This window comes from Anolis carolinensis, unplaced genomic scaffold (assembly GCF_035594765.1).
Source record: "Anolis carolinensis isolate JA03-04 unplaced genomic scaffold, rAnoCar3.1.pri scaffold_9, whole genome shotgun sequence".
Classification (NCBI taxonomy): Eukaryota; Metazoa; Chordata; class Lepidosauria; order Squamata; family Dactyloidae; genus Anolis; species Anolis carolinensis.
Window position 1 is genome coordinate 5,803,985 of NW_026943820.1, and position 27,989 is coordinate 5,831,973.

The 27,989-nt window shown below is 53.3% G+C and overlaps 3 protein-coding genes across 5 annotated transcripts; 2 read left to right on the forward strand and 1 right to left on the reverse strand.

Moving 5' to 3' along the window:
* Positions 1–201: 201 nt before the first annotated feature.
* On the forward strand, positions 202–14,008 carry LOC103280704 (polycystin-1-like protein 2). Its single transcript, XM_062961850.1, has 31 exons — positions 202–457; positions 672–794; positions 1,000–1,043; positions 1,196–1,669; positions 1,797–1,916; positions 3,409–3,591; positions 3,726–3,850; positions 3,940–4,070; positions 4,306–4,433; positions 4,713–4,856; positions 5,271–5,517; positions 5,681–5,862; positions 5,976–6,206; positions 6,292–6,393; positions 6,522–6,703; positions 6,828–6,974; positions 7,176–7,375; positions 7,488–7,735; positions 8,513–8,720; positions 8,829–9,027; positions 9,123–9,504; positions 9,671–9,776; positions 10,065–10,553; positions 11,450–11,750; positions 12,026–12,159; positions 12,257–12,381; positions 12,554–12,714; positions 12,859–13,069; positions 13,207–13,308; positions 13,476–13,607; positions 13,901–14,008. Exons 1-31 carry the CDS (start codon positions 202–204, stop codon positions 14,006–14,008), a joined length of 5,925 nt encoding a protein of 1,974 aa, XP_062817920.1.
* A 352-nt stretch (positions 14,009–14,360) lies between these two features.
* Positions 14,361–21,806, reverse strand: ist1 (IST1 factor associated with ESCRT-III). 2 transcript variants are annotated; one of them, XM_008120606.3, is made up of 10 exons: positions 21,673–21,806; positions 21,340–21,440; positions 18,862–19,042; positions 18,652–18,739; positions 17,781–17,864; positions 17,369–17,479; positions 17,059–17,268; positions 16,814–16,906; positions 15,590–15,641; positions 14,361–15,343 (listed from the first exon to the last, which is right to left on the reverse strand). In XM_008120606.3, the coding sequence occupies exons 2-10, from the start codon at positions 21,425–21,427 to the stop codon at positions 15,153–15,155; spliced, it is 1,098 nt and encodes a 365-aa protein (XP_008118813.1). In that variant the 5' UTR covers positions 21,428–21,440; positions 21,673–21,806; the 3' UTR covers positions 14,361–15,152. The 2 variants fall into 2 exon arrangements, with proteins under 2 accessions (XP_008118813.1, XP_008118814.1); XM_008120607.3 differs by having other exon boundaries at positions 21,340–21,436; positions 21,673–21,803.
* Positions 21,703–27,851, forward strand: znf821 (zinc finger protein 821). Of its 2 annotated transcripts, none has more exons than XM_008120604.3 (6): positions 21,703–21,831; positions 24,553–24,714; positions 24,795–24,937; positions 25,989–26,093; positions 26,572–26,738; positions 26,998–27,851. In XM_008120604.3, exons 2-6 carry the CDS (start codon positions 24,600–24,602, stop codon positions 27,665–27,667), a joined length of 1,200 nt encoding a protein of 399 aa, XP_008118811.2. In that variant the 5' UTR covers positions 21,703–21,831; positions 24,553–24,599; the 3' UTR covers positions 27,668–27,851. The 2 variants fall into 2 exon arrangements, with proteins under 2 accessions (XP_008118811.2, XP_008118810.2); XM_008120603.3 differs by lacking the exon at positions 21,703–21,831 and adding an exon at positions 21,853–22,209.
* The last annotated feature ends 138 nt before the right edge of the window (positions 27,852–27,989 follow it).

A 27,989-nucleotide genomic window follows, 5' to 3' on the forward strand; every position in this document is an offset into this window, starting at 1 on the left:
GGTAAACAGACAGCACTCCCATCTGGTTGCTGCACCTGCTCATCCTCTAGGTGTGCCCCCCTTCAAAGGACACCAGCCTTTTGTCTGCTATTCTTTTTATGACTTCCCCAATTTTTCAGAGGTGGGTAAGGGAAGGTATAAAAGGCTGGCCATCACCTGCCCACCTGCTTTCCTTCAGGGCAAAAAGAGGGAGGCATAGGGATGTGGCTGGCCCTCCTGCTGGGAATGCTTGCCTCCTCCTGCGGGGCACTGGACACCCCTTGCCTCCCGACTGGGGGAAAGACCTGCCATCGCCTGCTGTGGACCCCCTGGCCCCTCCCTGCCACCTGGTCCTGGTGCTGGCGCCGTGGGGGCCGCATCCTCCCTCTATGGGGCCAGCAAGCAGAAGAGGCCTTCGGGAGCCAAGTGGCAGGCGGGGGCAGGATCAGGCCCCAAGAACAAGAGCAGCATCCACCGGGTGAGGGGTCCCCGGAGCTCTGGGATACCCCACTGGTGGAGGGGAGGGGGCTTTCAAAATCATTGTCCCCCCAAAATACAAATCGTTTCTGGGGAACAAGAGCACTGGGCAACTCCCACTGTTCCAAGGAGGGTTTCCCAGGCCCTGATGGGGGTGGGGGGCAATGGGCAGCCAGCCTGGAAAAAGGGCAGTCAGACATCTCTTCCTCTCACAGCTGGGGCCTCTTATTCCTCCTCCTCCTCCTCCATCGGGTGCCAGGCTATCATCCGGTTTGGGGACCGCTTATGGGGCAGGAGGGCAACCTGCTCGCAGAAGCGCTTCTTCATCTGCCAGACGGGTGAGCCCACTTCTTCACACCGCTCCTCTAGACCCACCTCCATGGGGCCAAGGTCTGGGGGGCAGGTGGGGCATAGGCCCTGACTGCATCGGGACCCAAAAGGGCAAGGGAGGAGGGATGGGCCTTTGACCTCTCCTGATGGAGAGACACTTTTGAAAGGGGCCCCTGCTGAGCTCTGCCCCCTGCACCCTAACCCTCTCCTCAGGACCTCCCAGGATACGGAGAGAAGTCTCCAACCCCCAGCGAAGGGTAAGTACGTTTTGGAGAAAGTGCTGAGATGGAATCAGAGGAGGGGGTACCCACTGCACCCACCCCTCATTTGTCTCTCTATCCATCTCTCGATTCCTGCTGATCTCTTTGGTTGAGGGGCCCTGGTGACCCTGCCCCCTCCCTCTTACCAGCGTTCAAGCTGTCTGAGACTGAGCTGCAGACTGAGACCCCCATGGAGGAGAGCCACACCTGAGCCCGACATCCTGACCGTGGGGCCAACAAGCCCCCCTCCAGGCACACAGGAGGGGACAACAGAGGGAGGCTCGTGGCCCAGTGCCAGCCAGGCTCCGGACGGCACTCAAGCCCTCCCTTCCACGAGGAAAGAGCTCCACACCACCAGGAAGGAAATCCCCAGCCAGCAGCCTGAAGCGGATCCCCACTGGCCTTCAGGTGCCCCCCGGGAAGCCTATATCAACCAGACAGAGCCCAGCACCCATCCAGTCATCCAGGTCCAGACACACCAATTAGAAACATCCTCTTCAGCTGCCACAGGGGAACCACTGCCGAGAGGAACAAGCAGGTCATCCTTGGAGGAGACAGAAAGCCCAGACCCGGGACCCTCCACCCTCAGTCCTCAAGACCCCTCCCCTGAGGAACAGGCACAGGTAGTGAGAAAGGGACAGGGGCGTCACCCACCATGTCAGGAGGAGGCTGAGACTGGCCTCTGAGTGGGAGGAGATCCCTCATCCACCCCCCAACTGATCCTCCTTCTCCCCCCCCCCCTCCCCACAGGCCCTGGAGAGAGAACTGGGCCAGTTCAGCGAGTCGGTGGCTGAGGAGTCCTCACGGGGAAAAGCCCACCAGCTGAAGGACCTGACCAGCTCCCCTTCTCTGCTGTCAGAGGCAGCCCAGGTACCAGACAAGGATGGAGGATGGCCCCTTTATGGCTCCCCCCTCTCTGCATCTGCTAGGAGATGACTCACAGCTTCCTTGGGGAGGAAGCTCTAGATCAGTGATTCCCAAAGTGGGCACCCTGGTGGGCACTGCAGTGATCCAGGGGGGCGGTGATGGCACCTATTAGGACATGGGGACGGGGCCAGGGGGCAGGGCCTCTTCCCAAGTGCCGGAGACAGGGCTGAGCATCTGAGGCACCTGTTAGGACATAGGGGACGGAGCTAGAGGAGTGGGTGTGGCTTCTTCCCAAGAGCCCAAGACAGGGCTGAGCCTCTATACCTCTCCTGAGAGGCCTTTTAGGACTAAAGGGCAGGGCTAGGGGTGGGGGCGGGGCCTCTTCCCAAGAGTGCGAGACAGGGCGGAGCCTCTGTATGCCTCCCCTGAGGGTTTTACATTTTTACTCAGCATTCACTTACATGTACATGCATTCATCCTCATACATACATCACCATTTCTCCATTCTTCCTCCATGAAGAACATCTCTTAGGCCAGACTGCTTCCTTGCAAATCTGCCAATGGACAGTTCCAAAATCCTAAAACGCCAAAAAGAACATGACTCCAAAACACACTCTTTTCTCTTCCCTCGTACAAAAGAGGCAAGGGACCAGACTGTGTTCCATTGCAGATCGGCCACTACCAAATACATACACTATCTCTGTCCTTCCCATGGAGCAGAGCATAGTGGGTGACCAACTTGCTGTCTATCACAATTTTTGAATTGTAATAAAGTCACTTATATAGCAATATTTCTTCTGATATTGTCCCAGAGTTGTAAATTACTGACAGGTTGTTTGGCCAGCCTGAAACATTATGGCTTCATCTCAGTTTCCTGGCAGATGTCGACTCTGCATAATTGGTGTTGATTCTCAAGAAGGAATCTTGTAAACATTTCCTTAATAGAGCCATTGTCTCTGATTAATGTAAACACGTTGTTTTCCCCAAAAAGTTCATCAAGTCAGCAATGTAAACAGTTAAGAAATTTGTCACAGTTCTTATCAGCACCTTTTAATTAAGTTCAGCAAGCAGGCAGTTAGTCATTGCAGGCCTTAAGCTTAGATTTGTGTCTTCACACTTTATCACTGTTACTCATTTCCATGATATAGCACTTTATGAAACCTGTCCCCGCTGGTTCGCTTTTAATTGCTCTGATTTTATCTACTCGTATTTTAATGTATTATCCATTATATTATTTTGTGTATTGTTGAAATGTTTTAAGTTTTGTCAAATATGTTGTGTCGTTGTTCGGGCTTGTCCCTGTTGTGAGCCGCCCCGAGTCCCTTTGGGGAGATGGGGCGGGATATAAAAATAAAGTTTATTATATTATGTTATTATTATTATTATTATTCAGCCAAATTAGGCCCCATCCATACAACTAATTCATACCCATATATCATATTTCTGTGGCACCTGCCTTAGCAATGAGTCGCCTAAGTAACTGTCTTCCCTGCAGGCCTCTGCCAGCCGGGCCCTCCTATCCCTGAGCACTCAGCTCCTTAGAAAGCGAAAGAAACCTCGCAAAGTTGGAGTCTCCGCTGCCTCTGACCGCCCTGTGGGCAACCCCTGGCAAGACCTCTTTCAGACTCTGGGCAACCTCCTCCAGGCCATGGATAACTCTGACGGGGGACACAAAGAGGTGCTGAGCTGGAGTTTGGGGCAATGCAGGGTGGAAAGGGGAAGCAAGGCAACTGGGCATCCTGAGGGGGATTGGACTCCCTCCATGGCCCCCCTGTCTCTCCTTGGCATTAGCCCCCGGCCTCTGTTTTCCAGGGAGAGGTGGCCCTGGAAGATACGCTGGCCTCCCTGCCCCTTATCCAGAGTGGGCTCCTGATTGGCTGCCCCGGAACACAGACGACGACTGTGGCCTCTCCAGCACTCAGCACCACACTCAGCAGGTGCTTCTTGGGGTGGGGATGGGTCAGGGGAAGGGCACGCAATGGCACCCAAATGACTCTTTTCCTCCCCCCTCCGTCCCTCCCTTTAGAGCCACCGCGACCTCCCTGCCCCAGAGCTCCTTCGAGGTACCTGAGCCGAGGCCCGTGAGTGTCACCTTCCCCTCCAGCCCAGCGTTGGAGACCCTGATGGGACCAGAGAGCTACGTCCAGGTCCGGGTAAGTACAGACCCCCCCCCCCCCAATCAAGATTCCATGCCTTCAACTGCTGGCAATACACTCCATTTTCTGTCCCCTCCTTCCCCCACTTTCTCCCTTTGCCGTCAAATTATTCAAGTTGCAGCAAGTTGAGTTTAGAATTCAAAAACTCAATGAACAGACAGGGAAGAGGAAGTTGTACTTACCCAGAGTGTCAGGCGGTGGTCCAGCTCCTGTCTGGAGCACTCTTCTTCCCAGAGGTGATCCAACAATGAGGCGAATTAGGCGGTTGACTATGGCGCAGACCATGCAGGGGCGCTGTCAAGGCGGCGGTGGACGGGTGGCTGTGCCTTCTGCTGCCGCCGCCACCAGTATTCATCAGCAATTTGTTTGGGGGGGGGGGGTCGCCAAAATTCGGGAGGGGCGCCAAAATTCCGGTCGCCTACTCCCGAAAATTACATTGGGACGGCTCTGCTTCCTCCTCAATACCTTTTTCCATCTCTGCTACACTTTTCCCGGTTTCCATCTATGAAATGGAGGGTAAAGCAGCAGGGGCTGTTGGAGGGCCTCTCTTTGCTCCTTGGCCCCATGGGGAGGCATGGTTGGGGGCTGGTGGCAGGCAGGCCTCAGCATCACCCCTCCCTTGCTCTGCCCCACTCTTCTCCAGGTGGCCTCCTTCGCACTCAACCCCTTCAGGCAGTTGAACGGAAAGCCAATCAGAAGTGTAGCCAGTGTGGCTCTGGCAGCAGAGGAGAACGAAACAGCAGAAGAGCAGGCCCTCCATGTCCAGGGCCTCACAGAGGAGATTGAGGTGGGGGTGCCGATGGAGTTCCCGTGGAGGAGCCCTTCTTGGCACAGCCGATGAAGACCAGGCAGTGGGCTGAGGGTGGGTGGATCTCCTTGAATGGAAGGGGATCGCCTGGACCCCATGATTAGAATCAAGAGCCTTCCCTGGGTGACATCTGCCCACTTTCCTCTCTTCAGATCAGAAGGGCTTTGGGGTTGAAATAGTATTCACAATTTCCTAGTAAGGGGGTATTGTTTTATTTCTGTGCAAGCCGATTTAACCCTTTGTTCATGTTGGACAAGAGCTCACCTGCTTTGGCACCTGGGCCTTCTGGGCTTGTGCATGGTAGGGAGCAAGAAAGCGGGGAGGAGGCTTTGCTTAGAGAAGGGGGCAATGGGAGGAGAGGGGAGGGTCACCTGGGGGCTGACCTTTTCCCAGATTGTGCTTGGCGGAGAGGCGGACGGTGGAGAGGCCTCTGCCATGAGCAGCAGCATGGCTGGTTTGGGCGCTGGGCTCTTCAGCTTGGAAGTGAACATCACATCGCTGGAGGACGCCTTGTTGGTCTCTGTCAGGCCCCAGGTCCCACTGCAGATTACCCTACACCTCTTGGGACCCCCAGGATCCAAAGGAAACGGCAGTGGCAGCCTCCTCAACACCACGTTCCCTGAGGGCCAACCAGAAGAGGGTGAGATGGCAGGGGAGAAAGGGGCACTGTGGTTGGGAGGCAGGCGGAGAGGGGGCAGAGGGGCAGATGGATGCAGGCAGCAGGGGGCAGCAGAGCTGGGAGGAAGGGGGATTGTTGGTGCCGCTCTACTGTTCTTCTCCATGACCCTCTTCTCCTGCTCCAGAGACTGCCTCTGTGTGGGTCATTCCCCCAGAGAGCCTCCGCTGTGGCCTGGGCACCTACTTCATCTCTGGAGAGGTCACCCCTGTGGCGAATGCCTCCTGGAACCTCTCAGTGGGCATCCTCAGCAGTGGGTGTTACTACTGGAACAGCCAGGACCAGGCCTGGAAAACCGACGGATGCCGGGTACGGAGTGGGGCCAGCCAGGGAGAGAAGGATAATGTGTTAGTACAGGGGGCAGGGCAGGGCAGGGTTCCATTTTCTGACATGGCCACTGCCCTTCTCTGCCCTGTCTACAGGTGGGTCCCCAGAGCTCATTGCTCCGTACCCAGTGCCTCTGCAACCACCTCAGTTTCTTTGGACGCTTCTCCCTGGTCCTGCCGCACGTGATTGACCTCCGGCGAACGGGGCTCCTCCTGAGCAGAGTGGGTCAGAACCCAGCTGGAGTGGCCCTTCTCAGCAGCCTCTTGTTGGGCTATCTGGTTGCCCTCATCTGGGCCCGATGGAGGCAGAGGGCAGACGCCCGGAAGGTGAGGCCAGAGGGCCAAGCACCTCGACCCAGAGGCAGGAAATGGTCTCGGGCTTGACACATACCATGTTGCTTTCCTTCTGCAGGTGAGGGTCCTGGCCCTAGCAGACAATGACCCTGGCGCCCAATTCCTGTATTTGGTGCAGGTCTTCACCGGCTATCGCTTTGGTGCAGGAACCTCCGCTCAGGTGTGGGAGGGAAGGAGCTCTTTCTCATGGCTGCTTTGCACCCTCAGGGACTCCCTCCTCCCTGCAGAATTATACAAAAGCCACCTCTGCTTTGACGGATCCATACATCCCATCCCTTCTGCCTCCAGGCCGTCCTGACCCTCTATGGGGCTGAGGGACGGAGCCGCCCCCACCTGCTGCAATGCTCAGAGGCCTCCAGAGGCCTTGAGCGTGGTGGGATGGATGCCTTTCTTCTGGCCACTCGCAGACCCCTAGGAAACCTCCATGCCGCCCGCCTCTGGCACAACCAGACAGGATCCAGTCCCAGCTGGTACGTGGTGCCTAACCAAGAAGGGAAGCTGTGACAGGACCCAAGGCAGGTGCGGGGGGTGGGGGGAGCTGGGGCCGTTGGGTCTTGCAGGATGTCAGGGAACCCCTTCTTCATCTACACCCAGGTTTGTGCGCCACCTGGTTGTCCGAGACCTGAATGTGAGGAGGAGGTGGTACTTCCTGTGCAACTGCTGGTTGGCCTCAGACATGGACGATGGGCAAGTGGACAAGGTCTTTGTGGCCGCTTCACAGGAGGAGCTCCTGTCCCGACGGTAAGGACCTTTTTGCAAAGTATAAAGAAAGTCTTTGGCCATGCGCAGAAGGACTTTCTGTCACCACCTGGCCCTTGGGAGCATGGTTCCAGGTAGATTGAGCGGGGTGGCACACATCCAGAGGATTGGGAATGTATTGGGAGGTATATGTGCCTCCCTTAGTGGCCTCTCTTCCTCTTCCCCCCCCCCCCCCACTTGCAGGCACCTCTTCTGGGCTGGGCTGGTGGGAAAGCTGACACAGGAGCACCTCTGGCTCTCAGTGCTGACCTGCTCCATCTGGAGCCCCTTCACCCGGGTTCAGCGCCTCTCCTGCTGCCTTGCCCTCCTCCTCTGCTCCATGCTCATCAACATCATGTTCTGGAAGGAGGCCCCGAGGGATGACGAGCCTTCGTCGGAGGCGGGTGAGGAGCCCTCAGCCAAGGTCCTTGATCACAGGACCTTGGCTGCCCCCTCCCACACACTTCACCCTTCTGGGGGTCTGCAAGGGGTTCTCCTTGTCCCCTCCTTGTCCAGTTGTGTCTTGCAGCAGAACAAGGCCCCTGACCCCTCCCCCCTGGTCCACAGAGCCCTTTGTGGTGACGTGGAAGGAGCTGATGGTCAGTGCGCAGGTTGCCGTTCTCATGGTGCCAGTGAACCTGATGGTTGTCCATGTCTTCAAACTGGTCCACTCTCCCCTTGGGCCCCAGCATCCTCCCAGCACCAGGCCCCCCTGTCCTCCACTGCCCGCTTCACCAGTGGACCCACTCACACACCTGCAGCAGGTGAGACACCTCCTTTGACTTCTGGAACAGGGAAACACTTGAACTCCTGTCCTCCCTCCATGCCCTCCCTGCTTCTAGAGGTGATAATTCCCCAAAGGCCCACCTCATTATGGCTCCACTCTTTTTGCTTGAAGGGAGTCCTGCGTGTTGGCACGGTAGGGACCATAAGCCAGAAAAATAGTAAACTATTGCCTATGTAGCTTTGCCTCTACATATGTCCCTCCCTTCTTGGGGGCTGGTGCCTTTCTCCAGAAAGTTCCAAGACCAAAAGTTAGCTTGAAATCAACAAGTGAGCTCACAGGTATCACTTATGCCAAGTAGGTGTGGAAGGTGAGGAAGACCCTCAGCCATTGGTTGATTTTAGATAAGCTGAGATATACATTCTTTGTTGGCTACGCACATGTTGTGATGGACATTTGCATATTACGGACCCATTAGAGTGGGTGCCTACGGCTGTTTGCCTTATCATCAGCTGTGATAACAATAAAAGGCTTGTTTTATTGCTCTCTTGGAATTCTCTCCTTTACTTCCCCTCCGGGCTAGTCTCCAACAGCACCACCCTTTTGAAATCAAAAATATGAATTTCAATTAGCCATCTTTGCATTTCTTTTCCAGCAAGTGCCTGCACTTCTTCATACAATTACAATGTATTTAGTAGCAGTGCTTTGAATCTGTTCTTAGCATCATATTAGGACCAAGCCTTTGCTGAATCTGCGGCAGGGTGAAGCTGTTTGTTTTCTCTTCTGCTTCTGAGGGACCAAATGCCTCTTTTCTCAGGAACTGATTGAGACGCTGGGTTTCCTCCTCAAGAACATCCTTTGGCAGCACAGAGAGGCAGGTGGCTTCCCAGGGGCCCTGCAGCAGGTGCCGGAGCTGGTGGCCAGCCTCTGTGCCCTCGTCCGGTCTCACCTGCAAGCCTTGGAAGACCCAGGAGGCCTTCTTCAGGGAAATGGAGCCGGATGCAGCCCCCTCCAGCCCAGCCCAGGCATGTGCACACACCGCCACACTTCCAGCACTGGCCTGGACCCTGGTGGCCGGGAGGATGAGCATAAGACTCCAGCCCCATGAGCTTTTGCCCTTCTCCTCATTCCAGAGAGGTCCCGCAGCCTCCATAGCTACATCTGCCTTGTGGTGAAGGACCTGGAGGCGCAGCTCCGTAACCTGGACTGGTGCAGCCTTCCAAAGCCCTACGACTACCTCCATGCTGCAGACCAGCTGCATAAGCTCTGGAAGAACCTGGAGCAGCACCTGCCACCATTTGTCGTGACAGCCACCCCCTCCGTGGGGTCCAGGTACAGATGCTAAAGGCAATGGGCTGTCCTCTGCCACACACCTGAGTGCCTGGGGCTCTCTGCTCTGAGGGAAGACTTGGGAAGCTGTGACCCTCTTGGCGCTTGTTCCCATGGAAGGCGGTGGTGCAGCTTCCCTCTCTCATCTTCTCCCTCCTCCTCCTCCTCCTCTTCGGCAGCCCCTTGGGATGCTGCAGCTGCTGGCCCCGGAGCAAGAAAGGCAGCCCCACAAAAGGAGATGCAGCCCAGGAAGTGCCGCTGGCTCCACCGCCATCGCTAACCTTCCCCGACTACTCCCGCTGGCGTCTTCCCAGCCGCTGGGGCTTCCTCTGCTGGGGCCTGGTGGGCACCCTCAGCTTGGCCTCCGCCTTCTTCACGGTGCTCTACAGCCTCCAGATGAGCCGGGAGAGGGCCAGTCGCTGGGCCCTCTCCGTTCTGCTGTCCGTGCTGCAGAATGTCCTTCTCATGCAGCCACTCAAGGTGGGCTCCCACCCAAGGAGCACCTGCTCTAGCCAATGGCTCAATGATGGAGGGCTGTGGCCACAGAGCACCCTCCTCTGAAGCTATACTTACTTCAGGCCCCATGAAGTAAGAGGGAGCAGGATGGGGGCTGGTGAAAACCTCATGTTCATCTCCCCATCGGCAGGTGCTAGTCCTGACCGCTCTGTTCTCACTGATGCGCAAGAAGCAGCTCTGGGAGGACGAGGGGCAGGAGCGTCGGCTGCACCAGGCACTGGGTGCCCTCCTTGCAGGTGAATGGGCTCAAAAGGCTCACCTCCATGGCATCCCACCCCTATCTAACTTTTAGCACAACACCACACGTACGATGTCATAGGCATCACTGAAACCTGGTGGGATGACTCCCATCACTGGGATGTAGCCATTGAGGGCTATAACCTCTTTCTATGATTCTATTCTTGGACTCAGGGTGGGAGGCTCAGGGCCAGGGCTAGTATTAGCAGAGGACCACTGGCCTCAAAAGACTCAAGCCATTGAAGCCACTTAGCCTGACTGCTCCTCCCTGTTTGCCAATCCTCCAGAGAGACAACACTACCCACCAACCTTCCAGCACTACACTGGCCCTCTGCCCAGGCCGCCTGCCCTCAAATCCACTGCAAGAGCCACGGATCGGACCCTGAGAGAAAAGAAGTTGTACTCCTGGCTCTGGGAGATTGTGGGTGAGGAGTGTAAAGGGAGGGAGGGAGACATAGTTGCCCCAGGGCCCCAAGTGAAGGGGGACATTCTTTTGGCGAGAGCAGCCGTGAAGATGACCCCCTTCTTGCAAGGCCCATTTCCTTCTCCTTCCATCACAGGGCAGCTTGTCTTCCTGGCTGTCCTGATGACACTCAGCTACATTGAGAGGAGCCCTGAAGACTTCTACTTGAATGCTGCCCTCCAGAGGAGGCTGACCACTGGGCTGGCCGAGGTCCAGACAACTACGCAGTTCTACTTCTGGGCCTCAAAGACCCTGGTGCCAGCCATTTATGAGGACGACGAGTCTCAGGGAGCCGGGGGAGACCCAGCAACAGGTGCTGAGTCAGAGGTGGAGGTTTAAAGTGGGGAGGGAGGGAGGCCAGCCCTTTACAGCAGAGCCCCATACATGTGCATGCACACGGGCCTTCTCTTGCGCCCTGTCAAATCACTGTTAACAGTATGCCCGTATAGTTTGATTTGCAGAGTGCGGAAGTTTGTAAGCCCTTATCCTGTTGAAGATATAACAGCCCTTTCTTACTCTGTGTGTCCCTGAACTCAAATCCTGATGAAGGGACAAAAACCATGAGTCAGCTGTGCTTTAAAGCAAAAACTGAAAGTAGTTCAGTCACTTAAGGATAGCAAAAATACAACACAGTTCATAGCAATTTTCATCACATTGAAAGGCAAACAAATACTCTCTCCTTGAGAACACGTAGGCAGGGAAACATAAACAGTTCAATTTTTTCCTTGCAAAGTGGTCCACGATGCCCTTGACTGGTGCCATGAGATGAATACTCACTCCTGGCTTTTCAGTAGCTTTCTTCAGCTTTCCAGCTATATCAGCATGCAGCAGCAACTTGTGGCTACACCAGTTCCTTAGGCGATCCCTCATAGTTCAAGGAGGATTGTCTTCCATCTTTGGTGTCTTGGGGTGGGTTCTTAGGTGGCTGAAGAGACCTATTCTTCATCTGCATGTTCTCCTGCTACACCAGTAGCTAACAGCCAACACCCGTGGCTAGCAGTCAATACCACCAGCAGTGAGCAACTAACCCACAGATTGTTGTATGCCTTAGGCTTGGTAACACGCTCATCCAACAACTACTCTGCTCCACTATTGTTAAAGACTCTGATCCTTATTATGACTTAGGAAAAGTTTGTAGTAACCTCTGAGTATCAACACACCCCTCTGCCTTCTTTCGGTGTCTGTTCCCCCCCCCCCCTCCTTCCCCAGGTTTGGCCGCAGATGGAAACTCCCTCCTGGTGGGCAGCGTGAGATTGCGGCAGATCCGGGCAAAGAAGGGCAACCCCAACCCCTGGCTGCCTCTCTCCCTCCGCCAGGAGATAAAGGCCCCTTCTGCCCGCTCTTGGGGCCCTCCTGGCCTAAAGAGGGAGGGGCAGGGGCAAGAGGGGGGGCCCTGGGAATTCCAGAGCGAGAGCACCTTGAGGGAATACCCCGTCTGGGGCAGGTTTGCTCTCTACCCTGGAAGTGGTTACGTGGCCCATCTGGGCACCAACGCAAGCCATGCCCAGAGGTGAGTGGCATCCCTGGAGCTGGCATTCTTCTGGAGTGGCATTTCTCCCTCCCTGCATCCACAGTCTCTGAGCACTAACTCCTCTCCCAGGACCATCCATCAAGATGCAGGTGGTAGGAGTGTTGGTCCCCCAATTTCTCTCCCTACTGCTGTCTGTTGCCCCCAAGAACTCAACGGGACCACTTGAAGGTGCCACATGCCCAAGAGCAGTTGTGGGGGCCTCTGGTTGAAACAGCCCAAGCCCAAGGCTCTGCTTTCTGTCCCTCCCTCCCCAGGGTCCTCTGGTACCTGATGCGGCAACGCTGGCTTGACAGGGAAACACGTGCCATCTTTGTGGAGCTAGTGGTCTATAATGTGAACGTGAATCTCTTCTGCTCCATCACACTGATCCTGGAGAACAACGGAATAGGCATGGGAAGGGGGGCAGTGGGAGGGAGGGAGCTGAGTGGGATGCCTCCTTTCCAGCTTCTGCTCAGTCCCTTCTTCTGCCCCCCTTTCTACGGCAGGGGCCCTGCAGAGCAAAGCGGAGCTGCGCCTTCTGCGCCTCCTCGCCAGTGGCCGCACTCTGCTCCACTTGGCCTTGGCCCGGGCCGCCTTCCTCGTCCTCCTTGTGGGCCAGGCTTTTGTGCAGGTGAGGCCCCAGGTCAAGGTGGCATCTCCCATCAGCCCCTTCCAAAATAGGGCCAGGGGGAGGAGTACCGGTCACCCTCGAAAGAGACTGCACCCGTTTGAGCTGCCCACCTTCGCCTTGCTGCCTATCTCTTATCTGGTGGGGCTCATGGATTCCTCCCTCTTGCTGCCAGGGCCGTCGGATGATACGGCAGAAGTGGGGCTACTTTGGCAACAAGAGGAACTTGCTGGACACGAGTGCCCTCTTGGTGGGCCTGGTCGCCTTCGGCCTGCAGTTCAAGAGGGCTTTCCTTGCCTATCAGATCCTTACGCAGTACCGCCAGAACCGCCGCCGGTGAGTCTCAATCAATACTTGGCCCCCTCCTGCCAAGAGCCCCAGGGACAGACCCCCACCACTACCCCCGAGGCTTGTTGGAGGGCTCTCACTCTCCCCACCTGGTCAAAGGGACTCACTGGCTTTTCATCTGCTCCGCTGCAGGTTCATCAGCCTCTACGAAATGGCTGAGGTGGACGCAGCCATCACCTATCTGATTGCCTTCCTATTGGCCTTGGCGACCGTCAAGCTGTGGAACCTCCTGCGCCTCAACGCCCGGATGCAGATCATCACACAGACGCTGCAGGCTGCCTGGGAGGACCTCCTGGGTTTCCTCCTGGTCCTCTTGGTGCTCCTGGCAGGGTACTCCATGGCGGTAAGACACTGGTCGGACAATGAGGAATCCAAGGGGGAACTGGAATGGCGGGGCTGGGAGTGAGGCCAGCCTCCTCCATCTGACTGTGCGTCCCTGCTTCTCTCCCTCCCCGCATGTGCTTCTTGGTCCATCCCTAGTGCAACCTCTTATTTGGTTGGAGCATCTTGGACTACAGAACCGTCTTGGACTCGGCCGTGACCATTGTGGGCCTCCTGATGGGAATCTTTGACTATCAAGAGGTGAGTGAGGGCCTGACCTTCCCTCATGTTCAGTGTTGGAAGCAAGGAGTTAGAGCCAGGCTGGCCCTGAGAGACCCTCACCTCCAAACTAAGAAGGAAGGCCTGACTCTGAGCATCCATGGGAAGGAGACTTTGGATGATGGCTAGCCCGCTGCCTTCTGCCTTAGGTTGTCGCTTTGGACCCTGTCCTGGGCTCCCTCCTGGTAATCTCCAGCATCTTCTCCATGGTGTTTGTCACCATCAACCTCTTAGTCTCGGTCCTCTTGATAGTCTTTGGGAGGAAGATGAAGGCTGCCAAGGTAGGTACACCTCAGGGCAGGCTCCAGGGCTGCCATGCCTCTCTGCCTCATTCCTCCTTCTCTTTGGGCTGCGCTCTGAGGGAGAGTGCTGCTCTCAGAGGCCAAAAGAACAATGGAGGGCCTTGGGAGAAGCTGCAGAGACACCCCTAGGGGCCATGAAAGTTCAGCCCTGTGTAAACAACTGAGGGCCAGCTCTTCCTGCCAGGAAGCCAAGACCCACTGAAAGTGGCCCTCCTGCACCACAGCCAGGTCTCAGTCCAAGCTCAGGGTGCGCACCTCTCCCTCCTCCACAGGCCAGCAAGGAGGAGTCGATGCTACAGCTGATTCAGCTCAAGATCTCGCTCCTCTTTGGCATTAAACAACAGATGCTGCCATCTGCTCCAAAGGAAACCCAAGACTGAAGCCATGTTGTGGTCAATGGCCCTTTTCTGGTTGTGGACAGCCAGACTTCCCTGCTCTGCCAGAGCTCTTGTCCTCACACAGAACAGAAACTGGATTTGAGGGTTAAAGCTTTGGGGGTCTCTGTAGCCACTGCTGCTCTTTTCTCAATAAACAAGAAACCTGCTTTGCTGCCATTTGTCTCACAGGCCTTTTCATGGCTGGCTCACTTCTCCCTTTGACAAGCAAGGAGCCACTGCATGAAGACTCTTGGAAGAAGGGGCCCTGGAAGAAGGGGCCCTGGAAGGTGGGGCTGAACCAGGGACCCTTACCTTCCTGACCCCTCCAATGTCAAAGCAGTTCCCAGCAGACCGGTGAACGTGGATGGACAAATGATTCCTCAACTTTATTTAGAATCAACAGAGAAGGTACAAACCCACCAAATTGTCCCCGAAAAACCTTGTGAAATGGTTACATACGATGTGTTATCATACAGGAAAGGAAAGGCTGCCATCCTCGACTGGGCCTCTGCGCAGGCTGGGCCACAGGGGACCAAGCAGCAGGAGCGGAGCCACAGCCACAAAAACAGCCCAGGATTAGGCTGGGGATGGAGCAGGAGCCGGGGGACAGGACCCTGGAGAAAGGGGGGACTCCTGGGGTCCCATTAAGGCAGCGCCAGGGCTCTCTGAGGCGGGAAAGTGTGCCTGTCCCCCATAAAGTACACCGAGCAGCAAGAGTCCCAGCCCCAGAGGAGATGGCAGGGTGGGACCCCCATTCCCCAGCACCTTTCCCCACAGAAAAGTCCTAAAGGCCCCAGAGGGCTCCCTGAGAATGCAGCAGGGGGCCCAAGGCAGCTCCCTGCCCCCCTCCTCCACAGCATAGTCTCAGGCCACAGAAAGAGGGAGGGCGGGCATCTGTCCACCAAGCTGCCAGGCCTCCCCAGCTGCCTTCCCGCAGAGAGCACAGCTTGGCCGGGGCCTGGAGGTACCTCCTGCTCCATCTCCAAGAGGCAGAGCAGCAGGAATCAGAGAAGCAGAAGGAGTGCAGAGATGGCGCTGGGTGTTAAGAGGAGCAGGGAAACGCCAGAAGAAGAGAGGAAGAGGAGAGAGCCCTGTCGAGAAGGAGGAAGGGCCAGTCCGCACCACTCAGCTGCCCTCCAGGCCCCTCTTAGGTCTTCTTCTTCAGCTCCTCAAACCTTCGAGAGAGATCATCGAAGTCTATGTCTTCGGAGGCCGAGCCGGCAGAAGCAGCGGGAAGGGTGTCTGGCACCGAAGGCAGCTCCGGCAGCACAAAGTTATCCCCCGAACTGGGTGCGGAGGCTGGGGGCCGCGCTCGGGGGGCTGGCTTGGGGCTGGGGCCTGGAGAAAGGAGGGAGGTCGGGAGGTCGGAGAAAGGGGCTGAGCCAAGGGCCAACCGGTAAAGTACTCCCGCTCAGAGAAGAAGGCCCTGATCTGAGTGAAAGAGGGGCTGCAGGTGATTCTGATGAGGGAACGGCTGTCTCATGCTCCCTCTACCCCCCGCCCTGAAAGGAGCATCCTCCAAGGCCCAGCTTTTCTCTCTTCTGCAGTCACGGCATATGCTTCCCAGGCTCACACGCCACTTACCTGTCACCTGTGGTGGTGGCACGTTCTTGTTGTCAATACCCACATCATCGATCTAGAAGAGAGAAACACATCAGTGGGAGTCCTTCCTTGTCTTTTCAGGGAATCCCTTCCCTGTCCCACCTCCAACTGTTGGGGGAGGAAAGCCAAAGACCCCTCTGTGAGGTGCCTGGTTTTGCCTCAGTGGTACGCCCACCCGCTTGGTTCTGTCCTTGGAATTAAAACTATTCCTAAGTGAGAAGGATGGGGTTTGGTGGCAGGAAGTGTCAGAAATATTAAAAATTAACTAGGTATTATTAATTACAAAAATGGGAGTCAAGAACTGAAAGGGTTAATCAAGTGAGTGTCGTCCTGAGAAGAGTGAGTAGGCCGAAGCCTGTTTGTTAGTGGGCCAAAGCTAGTTTCATCCTGAGGAGTGAGAGAAGCCTCAGTGTGAGAAGGCCTGGTGTGAGAAGCTTCAGTGAGAGAGACCCCAGGTTGAAGGCCTCGTGTGTGAAGCTCCTGTGTAAGTTCAGTGTGAGGAGGCTCTGTGAGAGTGAAGCTGTTTATCTGCATGTGAAAGAAGCCCAGTGTGGAAGCAAAGAAGGAAGTAGAGTCTCACTTATCCAAGACTCACTTATCCAATGCATTTTTGTAGTCAATGTTTTCAATATTTCGTGATATTTTGGTGCTAAATTCGTAAATACAGTAATTACAACATAACATTACTTCATATTGAACTACTTTTTCTGTCAAATTCGTTGTATAACATGATGTTTTGGTGCTTAATTTGTAAAATCATAACCTAATTTGATGTTTAATAGGCTTTTCCTTAATCCCTCCTTATTATCCAAGATATTCACTTATCCAAGGTTCTGCCGGCCCATTTAGCTTGGATAAATGAGACTCTACTGTATAAAGAACATTGTGTTGTGGAAACCTTGTTTTGTAAATAGCACAATCATATTATTTTGCTATAAAGAAAATCATTCTAAGAAAGATGTAACATTAGTCTGTGCGTTTTTGTTATTTTTATCACTTTTGGCTACTGGTGCTGGGTCCGCTTGCTGCTAGTAAGTTACTCTGTTGTACATTTATGGGAGGGTCTTTTGTTAATAAGTCCACTCACCCAACAGGAATGGGGTACTCTTCTTGCAAAGTCAGGAAAACATGGAAGTAGAGGCACCAGACACCCCATGCATCCCTCCCCAGCAGGAAAGCCAAGGCCTCCCAAAAGCTGTTACTTACGGATTCGTAGGTGGGTGGAGTGGCTGGGATCTGCGGAGGGCGAAGGCTGGTGAATGGCTGGTAGGTGCCCACAGGGAGCCCATTGAAGTTCTCCTGTAGGAAAAAGGCCGGATGAGATCCCTTGGAGGCAAATCATCTCTGGGAATGGACAGAGGGGCTGGTGGGCGGGAGGGAGAGTCCCAGGACCCCAACCGCTCTGGAACTGTTCTCCTGCCGAAACACCCGGACCTCCCAAAGTTTCTTACCGGTGGTCCCATTGGGGCTGGGAAGGAGAACGGGGGAGCCGGAGAGGGCATAGGCATTGGCATGGGCAAAGGCATCGGTGCAACTCCGTCAGGGCCAACCAACGGGGCTGTAAAGCCTCCGCCACCCCCTCCGCCCCGGCCCCCTCTCTTTGGGTCATCCACAAATCCCACGTCGATCAGGTCACTCTCCGCATCTGCAGGGGCCTCAGCCTGCAGGAAGAGAAGCAAGGCCCAGGCCCTGAGCATATGGGGGAACAGAAGACATGGCCTTCACCCTCTGCCAGCGGAACAACCCTTGGCCCTCGCTCACCAAGACCACGGAGTCCGGCTCGTAGGGCACGTTGTAGTTCTTCGCAATCTCAATCAGGTACCTCTCCACTAGGATTTTGGGAGGGGCCTCGACACTCAGCTTGTGCATCAGCTGCAAAACAAGGGGTGGCGAGGACAAAGGAATGAGCTGGACTGAAAAGCCAAAGAACAAGACCTCTAAACCAGGCCTGGGCCAACTTTGGCCCTCCCTCCAGGTATTTTGGGTGTTAGGAATTGTGGAAGGAGAAGTCTAAAACACATGGAGGACCGAAATTGGCCCAGGCCTGCTCTACACTCAGCTGTGCAGCTCAACAAATGCCCCCACACAAAGCCAAGGGCTCATCTCTAAGATGCACAAAGGTGCCCCCCCCCCCCGCCCCGTTCCCCAATCAGCAGAGCCTGGTGCCACTCACCCTGTCGTTCACTGTCCCAATCTGGTTGGTGCGGCAAAGCTTCCCGTATTCTTTGCTATACTTGGCACACAGCTGGTCCGCCACCTGGACAAAGATACACTGCTTAGGATAGGGGTATTCTAAGGGGGGAACTGCAAAGAGTCGGAGACAGCAGGACTAGAACCAGTCTCCTCATCTGCTGACTGCTTCCCTGAAAAGGGGAGGAACTCCCCGCTCCCAAACTGGACCCCTCTCAATCTGTCAAGATTTTTAAGTTACACAGCATTTCTTTAAGTGATAAAAAGGATCAGAGTCTCAGGCTTAACCACAGGTGTCATTGTAATTGGCGTGTGGTGGCTAGTGCTGACACTGTAGTATATACATTGTAGTAACCCTGAGCTACTTTGATGAGGGTGGATGAAGGTTTGAGAGTTGATGAGGAGGATTGTAGAGACAGAGGTTGTAAATATTGTATCAACTGTGTTCATAGTGCTGCTGCAAGTAAAGAGAAAGACCTTTCGGGTTGCTGTGAGTTTTCCGGCTGTATGGCCACGTTCTAGAAGCATTCTCTCCTCTTCATCAAGTGCTCTGCTATGGCTAATAGACCTTACAACCTCTGAGGGTGCCTGCTATAGATGTGGGCGAAACATCAGGAGAGAATGCTTTTGGAACATGGCCATACAGCCTGGAAAACTCACAGCAACCCAATATTCCAGCCATAAAGACCTTCGACAACACAGGAAAACCTTCCTTTTTTGTGTGTTCTTGCTCCTGAAGAAGACGGCTACAACTACCTGAAGGTATCTGGCTCCTTAACAGGAACCAATAGAGTTCCTTCTGCTCTTATAGGGAAAGTTATAGCTGCATAGAACCCCTGACGCAGTCTACTCACAATCTTGAGCTCTGCCACTTCTGACTGGAGCCGGGGAGCTGCCCAGATGAGGGTGGAGATGGCTTCCGCCAGGCCAGAGTCCAGCTCCCTGCAGGATGGGAGAAATGCCTGACTCAACCGCGGAGGAAGGGGCAGCAGGGCTCAAGGCCCATTCAGGAAGGAGCCCACCCCTCGGTGCCTTCCCTTCTTTCCTCCCTCCCTGGCCCTTACTTCATGGAGTGGATGAGGCCAAAGCGGGCCAGGAGTAGGTCGCAGTAGAGCTCCAGGATCTCCATGGCCTCCACCAGGTAGTCCTCCCGGATGATGTGCTCCACCCGGATGCGGGCTCGCTCATCTTTCCCGGCCGAGAGGTAGTCCGCAATCTCCTTCCGGGCCTTTTGGGCCAGTTCCGCTGCAGGAGAAAAGGGGAGGGGGTCTCTCAGGGAGGGGAGGGGCTAGCAAACCCCATCCATTTCCTTCCAGTCTGAATGACAAATGTTTAATCTTATGCCTCTTATGTTCAATCTTTATATTGTGTATTTCAATATGTATTTTGCGGAAATATGTTTTAATACATGCATTGTAAAGAATGCCTTTAGATCAGGCAGGTTAGGAATGGTGGGAGTTGAAGTCCAAAACACCCAGAGGACCAAAGTTTGCTCATGCCCGATCCAGATGAATGTTTGTTTTAGCAATGTTTTAACCCGCCTTGATCTCAAGGGCCTCCACAGCCAACCTTTAGACTCTTGTTGGCTCATAAGTGGAGATGCGTTTAGACAGGTAAGTTCGACCAGAACAGTTTAGGGCTGTACAGGCCAAAAGGCTATAGCTCCCACTACTTAGGAAACACCAATGGTTCTTCCTCCAATGACAATGCAGATTATAGAGCATACCAATGTTCTCCACAAACACCATACTGTCCACCACCACCCAAGTGAAGGCTTTCATTCTAGATTTTTGTTTTGCCTCCACCACAGACATCCCAGTGTCCCTTGCTCTCTCCATCTCCCACATTAACAGAATTTGCATGACATTGCCCATTGCCACTTCCATAACCCTTTACTATTCTTTTCTATAGTACACAGCAAACAGAGGAATTAATCAGCAACTGAACATACTAATAATAATAATAATAAACTTCATTTCTAACCCGCCGCCATCTCCCTGAAGGGATTTGTGGCAGCTAACAAAATACAGCAAAATGCCACATGTAGAAAACAGATAAATATAAAACGATAAAACCGTAGAATTACAATGACACACATACAGAATTAAAATGTCAAACATTAAATTTCATAAAATGTAGTTACAGCTGCGGATAAAAACAACTTGTTTCGACTGACACAGAATGCACAGAACATAGATATAAATGCTAAGTGACTGGCAATCAGTTCTGGTTGCTGTCCAAACATTTTCAAATGCCAGCTGGGAAAACCAAGTTTTTAACTCTTTCTTAAAAGTATTGTAGTGTAGGGGCTTGCCTAAGTTCCCCAAGGAGGGTGTTCCTGAGCCGGGGCACCACCATCGACAAGGCCCTCTCTCTCATCCCCACCAACCGTATTTGAGGCGGTGGTGGGACTGAGAGAAGAGCCTCCCCAGCAGATCTCAATGTTCACGCCAGTTCATATAAGGAGATGCAGTCTCAAAGATAGGTTAGACCCGAAGCATATAAAGCTTTATAGGCAAACACCTGGAGCCTCTGGTGGCACAGCGGGTTATTTATTGTGGTTTATTTATTGTAATATGTTTTAACTGTTCTTCAGCTTAGAAATGGAGATGAGCATCAACCCCCAGAGTCGGACACGACTAGACTTAATCTCAGGGGAAAACCTTTACCCTACCTAGATAATCACCTGGACTTTGAACTGGACCCGGAACATTAGAGAGATTTGGGGAAAATTCACCATGAGTTATAGGAATTGTAAGTACAGTGCTAGGATGTTATTATTACTATTACTATTACAGTAGAGACTCGCTTATCCAAGCCTCTGGATTATCCAAGTCATTTTTGTAGTCAATGTTTTCAATATATCGAATATATATTCAAGAACTGAAAGGGTTAATCAAGTGAGTGTCGTCCTGAGGAGAGTGAGTAGGCCGAAGCCTGTTTGTTAGTGGGTCAATGCTACTCTCATCCTGAAGAGTGAGAGAAGCCTCAGTGTGAGAAGGCCTGGTGTGAGAAGCTTCAGTGAGAGTGACCCCAGGTTGAAGGCCTCGTGTGTGAAGCTCCTGTGTAAGTTCAGTGTGAGGAGGCTCTGTGAGAGTGAAGCTGTTTATCTGCATGTGAAAGAAGCCCAGTATGGAAGCAAAGAAGGAAGTACAGTAGAGTCTCATTTATCCAAGACTCGCTTATCCAAGGTTCTGGATTATCCAATGCATTTTTGTAGTCAATGTTTTCAATACATTGTGATATTTTGGTGCTAAATTCGTAAATGCAGTAATTACTACATAGCATTACTGGGTATTGAACTACTTTTTCTGTCAAATTTGTTATATAGCATGATGTTTTGGTACTTAATTTGTAAAATCATAACCTAATTTGATGTTTAATATGCTTTTCCTTAATCCCTCCTTATTATCCAAGATATTCGCTTATCCAAGCTTCTGCCGGCCCGTTTATGTTGGATAAGTGAGACTCTACTGTATTACAATTACTGTTGTTATTATTGTTATGATCCCGCTCCCTCTTTCCCAGGAGCCCAGACTCACTCTTTTTCTTCTCCAGCAGCTTCAGCCGGTTGATGACCAGGCGGAGGTTGACGCGCAGGCGCTCGGCCTTGAAACCGGAGCCCAGCATCCTGGGGGTCTTCCTGGCAAAAGAGGGCGGGGCGTCAGGACAAGGCCCCACCCCTTCCGAGGCCCCACCCTCGGGCCTTGAGGGCCGAAATGACTGACTGTCCCGAGCTCGGCAAGAAGGAGAGGCGGGAGGAGGCCCTGCTAATCCCGGCCTAGGAGACCCGAGGCCTCCGAAGCTCTCCCGCGGAAGGAAGAAGCCCAGAAGCCTCCCTCCGCGGCCTTGTGTTTCTACCGAAGCCTGCCTACCGGAGTGACGCGCTTCCCCGGCCTCGCTGTCTCCTCAGGGGCTTCCCGGTCCCCTCCGCCGGCGGAAGTGGCGTGAGGCGAATGCGAGGACCTTTGTGCGGAACTACTTTCTCGGCGGAGGGAGCGGCCTTTTTTCCGTCCTTCTCTTCCTCCTTCCGGGTAGGCGGGGCTAAAAAGGGACGTCAACTTCCGGGAGCGGTGCTCCGCTCTGTGCGGCCCGTGCGGCGCCTGGGCTGGCGCAGGAGGGTTCCGCCCTGGCTGCGCGGCCGGGAGGGAGGGGCTGGAGATCCCTCCCGGGCCGGGGACCGCGGAAGGCGCCTCGCTGGGCCCCCGAGCCTGTTCTGCGCCGCGCCGAACCCGACGGCGCCATCTTCCCTCCCTCTTCCCATCCCTTCATCCCTCCCCGTTTGGCCCTTTGTCTTCCGGGGCGGCGCCTTCTTCGCCGAGGGGGGCCTTGACACCGCCGTGGCTCTGGGGCGCCCCTTCGGGGGGGAGCCATGTCCCGGAGGAAACAGACCACCCCCAACAAAGTGCCCTGTGAGTCTGGGGGTCCCTACCCTCGCGGGGAGGGGGCAGGGATAAGAAAGGAAGCCCCGGAGCAGACCCCCCTCCCCACAATTGGGTCTTGGCTTCTCTGGGCCCCTCTCTCCCATCCCTTACCCTCTTTAAACCCTATGAGGAGCGGCTTAAAGAGCTTGGCATGTTTATCCTGCAGAAGAGAAGGCTGAGAGGAGATCATAGATCAAGATAAGAAAGGAAGCTCAGGAGCAGACCACCCCCTCTCCCCACAATTGGGCCTTGGCTCCTCTGGGCCCCTTTCTCCCATCCTTTCCTCTCTTAAACCCTATGAGGAGCGGCTTAAAGACTGGGCATGTTTATCCTGCAGAAGAGAAGGCTGAGAGGAGATCATAGATCAAGATAAGAAAGGAAGCTCAGGACCAGACCCCCGCCCCTCCCCACAATTGGGCCTTGGCTCCTCTGGGCCCCTTTCTCCAATCCTTTCTCTCTTAAACCCTATGAGGAGCGGCTTAAAGATCTTGGCATGTTTATCCTGTAGAAATGAAGGCCGAGAGGAGACATGATGAGGGCCAGGGATCAAGATGTGAGGGGGGGGGGGGGGGGAAGTCATAGGGAGGAGGGAGAAAGAGCAAGCTTGTTTTCTGCTGCCCTGGAGACTAGGACACAATGGAACAATGGCTTCAAGTGACAGGAAAGAAAGAAGATTCCACCTGAAGATTAGGAAGAATATACAGTAGAGTCTCACTTATCCAATGTTCTGGATTATCCAACACATTTTTGTAGTCAATGTTTTCAATGCATTGTGATATTTTGGTGCTAAATTTATAAATACAGTAATTACTAGGTTAAAGGTAAAGATTTTCCCCTGACGTTAAGTCCAGTTGTGACCGACTCTAGGGTTGGTGCTCATCTCCATTTTTAAGCCGAAGAGCCGGCGTTGTCCGTAGACACCTCCAAGGTCATGTGGCCATAGGCATGACTGCATGGAGCACCGTTACCTTCCCGCCGAAGCATGTTTTTGAACTGCTAGGAACAGTAATTACTACATAGCATTAATGTGTAATGAACTACTTTTTCTGTCAAATTTGTTGTATAACATGATGTTTTGGTGTTTGTCAAATCATAACCTATTTTGATGTTTAATAGGCTTTTTTCTTAATCTCTCCTTATTATTATTATAATTATTATTATTACATCACTTCTACCCCGCCCTTCTCACCCATCAGGGGACTCAGGGCGGCTTACAATATAAACATATACATCAGAAAAACAGTTTACATCAGATTTAAAAGTCTTTCAAAATTAAAAAATTACAATAAAAATTAAAATATATATTAATAACCTGCATAATTGTACATTTAAATATAAATTTAAGGCGCTTTATCCAACATATTCGCTTATCCAACATTCTGCCGGGCCGTTTATGTTGGATAAGTGAGACTCTACTGTACCTCGCAATCTCTGAGGATGCCTGCCATAGATATGGGGGTTTTTTTTCGTGTCAGGAACGACTTGAGAAACTTCAAGTCACTTCTGGTGTGAGAGAATTGGCCATCTGCAAGGACGTTGCCCAGGATGTTTTACCATCCTTGTGGGAGGCTTCTTTCATGTCCCCGCATGGAGCTGGAGCTGATAGAGAGAGCTCATCTGCACTCTCCCCGGGTGGGATTCGAACCTGGCAGCTTTCAGATCACCAACCCAACCTTTAAGTCACAAGGCATCCACTATGCCACCGGGGGTGAAACGTCAGGAGAGAATGCTTCTGGAACATGGCCAGACAGCCCGGAAAACACACAACAACCCCATGATTATGGCCATGAAAGCCTTCAACAACACATTAGGAAGAATTTCTTCACTGTGAAAGAGAGCAGTTCAGCAGTGGGGAGGCTTTGAAACAGAGGCTGGATTGCCATCTGTCGATGGTGCTTTTTTAAATTCAGATTAAATTCAAAGATAAGGTGTGGGAGGATATAGGTAAGGAAAGGAAAGAGAAGAATAGGGGGAACATGATAAAGATAGAAAGAAGCAAAGAAGGAATTTTAGGTGAGGGTTGGTTGGGGTAGGGTAATGAGGGTAAAGATTGTTTTGGTCTTCCGTTTTCTACTTTTCCTGGTTATATTTAAGTATTTAATTGTCTTTTCTTGTTTGTTGGTCACCATCGTAGTTTGAATTCACCGGTTTCTCCTTTTTGTTTCTTTCAATCCGTTGCTAGTTTTCTATATGCTTCATATTTTTTCCAGTCAGTTGTCGGTGGTGCTTTGAATGCTAGTTTCCTGCTTCTTGGCAGAATGGGGTTGGACTGGATGGCTCATGAGGTCTCTTCCAACTCTTATGATTCTATAATTTTTCTTTCCTTTTCAGGGGAGCAGGTCTTTGCCGGCCTGGAGGAGCACACCTGGCAGGCGGTGATGATGAAGCGCGACCTGAGGGGGCTCCTCCTCCGGGGCCAAGCGCCCCCCGCCCCGCCCCTCACCGGACCCCAGAGGGACCCCAGCAGCGCCAGCAGCGGCACCGCGAGTGGAAGTGGGTCTGCTGGGTTCCAAGGTGGGAGTCGGGCTTCCGTTGCAGAGGCAGCGCCCTGAGCCCATGGCGGTCTCTTCCAGGTGACAGTGAAGAGGAGGAGGAGGAGACCCCACAGGAGGAGGAAGAGGAGGAGGAAGAATCCCACCAGGAAGACGCAGCCGGCCCCACGGAGGCCATGAAGAGGGAGTTGCCGTCCGCGGAGCAGCTGGGGCTCCACAAGCAGGTGTGACTTGGCTGCAGTGGTCTACGCCATAGATACATCTAGATTGGATTGCTGCAACGCACTCTACATAGGGCTGCCTTTGAAGATGGCCCAAAAACTACAACTGGTGCAAAAGTCTGCAGCCTGTTACTAACTGGAGCTAGTTACAGGGAGTGAACAACACCTTTACTAAATAATAATAATAATACAGTAATAATACATCACTCAGTCCTAAACACTTGGGAAGTGTTTGACTTGTGATTTTGTGATACAAAATCCAGCATATAGATCTCGTTTGCTGTGTCGTACAATGTCATTATGTCAATAATAATAAAATATATATAATGATAATTATATATTATAATAATCCAGCATATCTATCTTGTTTGCTGTGTCATAATAAAATAATAATAATAATGTTTATTTATATCCTGCCACCATCTCCCCCGGAGGGGACTTGGGGCGATTCACAGAAATGTCAGATACAAAACAAAACAATGTACAATACATCAATAAACAATAACATGCACCAATTATAATATATAAGGTTTATTCAACACTTTACTCCCAGCCCTATAATTTTAGTTTTGCACAAGTCCAGGCCCTGCCATCTCTAATCCAATTATGCCTATCATATCCCTGGTGGAGGCTGGTTTTGATACATTTTTAGGATGTTTTTATACTTTATTTGTTTTAAATGTTTTAATCAGATTGTTTACATTATGTTGTATACTAATATGTTTTGGGTCTTTTTTTGTTTATGCTGGTCTTGGTCTCCATGAAAGCCACCCCGAGTTGTATTATTATTATTATTATTATTATTATTATTATTATTATTATTATTATTGTATGACACAGCAAACAAGATAGATATGCTGGATTTCGTTTCACAAAATCACAAGTCGAACACTTCCCAAGTGTCTAGGACTGTGTGATGTATTTTCCGATGATGCACGCAGATCCCAGTAGGGTGGCCTTTTGCAATTGGCAGATCGTAATTTTGTCAATGTCTATTGTTTCCAAATGCCGGCTCTTTCCTTAGCCATCCCTGACTCTCCCGCTTTGCTTCCAGGTGGGCTTCGGCACCAGCCAGGACTCACTGCTGAGCATCTCCCGGTGCCCCCTTTGCCAGATGGAGTGCGGAAGCCGGGAGCAGCTAGTCAGCCACGTCTATCAGGTATTTGGTGGAGCCCTGAAGATACCCTCCCTCTCTGCAAGAAAGAGCCAGCTCTGGCTACAGATGGATGGGAAGGCCTTGAAAAGAACCAGGAAAACTGGGGGAATAAATGTGTGTAGAATATGTTCTTGCTGACTGCCTCCCTCCTACTCAGTGGCCAGCAAGAATGGCAGTTGAATTATACAATGAAAACATAGCTTTTATGGCCTCTGAAGCCTCCTAGGGCCCAATTTTTTGGAGGAGAAATGGCTTTGGAAAAAACATAAAAAAACATGTCCCCATTTTTTCCAGTTTTTGTCCAGGCCTTCCCCTCAGCCCTGGCTCACCTCCCGTCCCGCACCCCCATCAAGTCCCTTTAGGAATTGCAGGCCCAAAGGTCAGGAAACACCAGGGTTCTGGGGGGATAAGAGCTTGCAACCACACTCCTTCTCTCCAGGACACTCTACCTCCCTCACAGCTTGGTCTCCCTCCCTTGCAGCATACAGCGGCCGCAGTGAGTGCCAAGAGTTACCTCTGCCCTGTCTGTGGCCGGGCACTGAGCTCCCCGGGCTCCTTGGGCCGGCACCTCCTCATCCACTCTGAAGACCAGCTCTCCAACTGTGCAGTCTGTGGGGCCCGCTTCACCAGCCACGCCACCTTCAACAGGTGAGAAACTGCGGACGGGGACAAGAGGGCGAGATTCCCTGGCTTTGTAGGAATGGAACGGGGCTCCCCTCACTCAGAGGCTCAGTAGGCAGGACAGGTGAGAAGAGCTGGGAGTTGAAGCCCAAAACACCTGGAGGGAGGGCCCAAGTTGGCCGAGGTTTGATTTACACTGAGGAGGAGCCTCAGGGGTCGGATGAAGAGAGCAGCAGAAGGCAGCTGTAGAAGTCTGTACCAGGCCTTTGCCCCTTGTCTTCCGCAGTGAGAAGGTGCCAGAAGTGCTGTGTGGAGATGCCCTGCCCATCCCACTTCCCGAGGGCTCCTCCGAGGCCCAGGAGAAGGCCCCTACCGGAGATCCTGCTGCCCCAGGCCCAGCGGTCTTCCCCGCAGGCCTCCTCCTGGTCTGCAACAGCTGTGTGGCCTACCGGAAGCTGCTGGAGGCCCAGTCCCCCGGAGTGCGCAAGTGGGCCGTGCGGCGGCAGAATGAGCCCATGGAGGCCCGGCTGCAGCGCCTGGAGCGGGAGCGGACAGCCAAGAAGAGCCGGCGGGACAGCGAGACACCCGAGGAACGGGAGGTGCGACGCATGCGGGACCGGGAGGCCAAGCGGATGCAGCGTCTGCAGGAGACAGACGAACAGCGAGCGCGCCGGCTGCAGCGGGACCGTGAAGCCATGCGCCTCAAGCGCGCCAACGAGACCCCCGAGAAGCGGCAGGCCCGGCTCATCCGGGAGCGCGAGGCCAAGCGGCTGAAGCGGCGACTGGAGAAGATGGACATGATGCTGCGGGCTCAGTTTGGCCAGGACCCCTCAGCCATGGCTGCTCTGGCCGCAGAGATGAACTTCTTCCCACTTCCCGTGGGCGGCATGGAGCTGGATGGCCAACTCCTGGGCAAGATGGCCTTCGAAGAGCCAAGCGCCAGCGCTCTGCACTAAAACCCTCCAAAAGCCCCGGACCGTTGCAGGGGGCCCTTTACATTGGAGCTGCAACCTTTTGTTGAGGAGGGAGGGCGCTGGGGTGGGAGGGGCACTGCGGCCTGTGAATTGGGAGCAGACCACAGCCCAGGTGGGACTGGGGTTGCAGCCGAGATAATAAATTAATTATACTTGCTCTGGTCAAGACCTATCTCCTGCATTCATTTCTGGGTGCCTCACTTTAAGGAGACAAATTGGAGCAGGTTCAAGCATGGAAATCAAAGCCTTTGCAAGGTGAATGGAAATGGGCAGGTTTAGCTTGGTGAAGAGAAGACTGAGGGTG

Excerpts from the sequence above, each read along its gene's own strand:
- LOC103280704 (XM_062961850.1), top strand. The coding sequence starts at position 202 with ATGTGGCTGGCCCTCCTGCTGGGAATGCTTGCCTCCTCCTGCGGGGCA. Across the intron at positions 7,736-8,512 it reads CACTCACACACCTGCAGCAG|GAACTGATTGAGACGCTGGG; the intron begins GTGAGACACCTC and ends CTCTTTTCTCAG. Across the intron at positions 12,382-12,553 it reads TGGGCCAGGCTTTTGTGCAG|GGCCGTCGGATGATACGGCA; the intron begins GTGAGGCCCCAG and ends TCTTGCTGCCAG.
- ist1 (XM_008120606.3), bottom strand. The coding sequence starts at position 21,427 with ATGCTGGGCTCCGGTTTCAAGGCCGAGCGCCTGCGCGTCAACCTCCGC. Across the intron at positions 17,480-17,780 it reads TTGGGACAGTGAACGACAGG|CTGATGCACAAGCTGAGTGT; the intron begins GTGAGTGGCACC and ends CTTGTTTTGCAG. Across the intron at positions 15,344-15,589 it reads GCCACCACCACAGGTGACAG|GCCCCAGCCCCAAGCCAGCC; the intron begins GTAAGTGGCGTG and ends TCCTTTCTCCAG.
- znf821 (XM_008120603.3), top strand. The coding sequence starts at position 22,170 with ATGTCCCGGAGGAAACAGACCACCCCCAACAAAGTGCCCT. Across the intron at positions 24,715-24,794 it reads CAGCGGCACCGCGAGTGGAA|GTGACAGTGAAGAGGAGGAG; the intron begins GTGGGTCTGCTG and ends GGTCTCTTCCAG. Across the intron at positions 24,938-25,988 it reads AGCTGGGGCTCCACAAGCAG|GTGGGCTTCGGCACCAGCCA; the intron begins GTGTGACTTGGC and ends CTTTGCTTCCAG.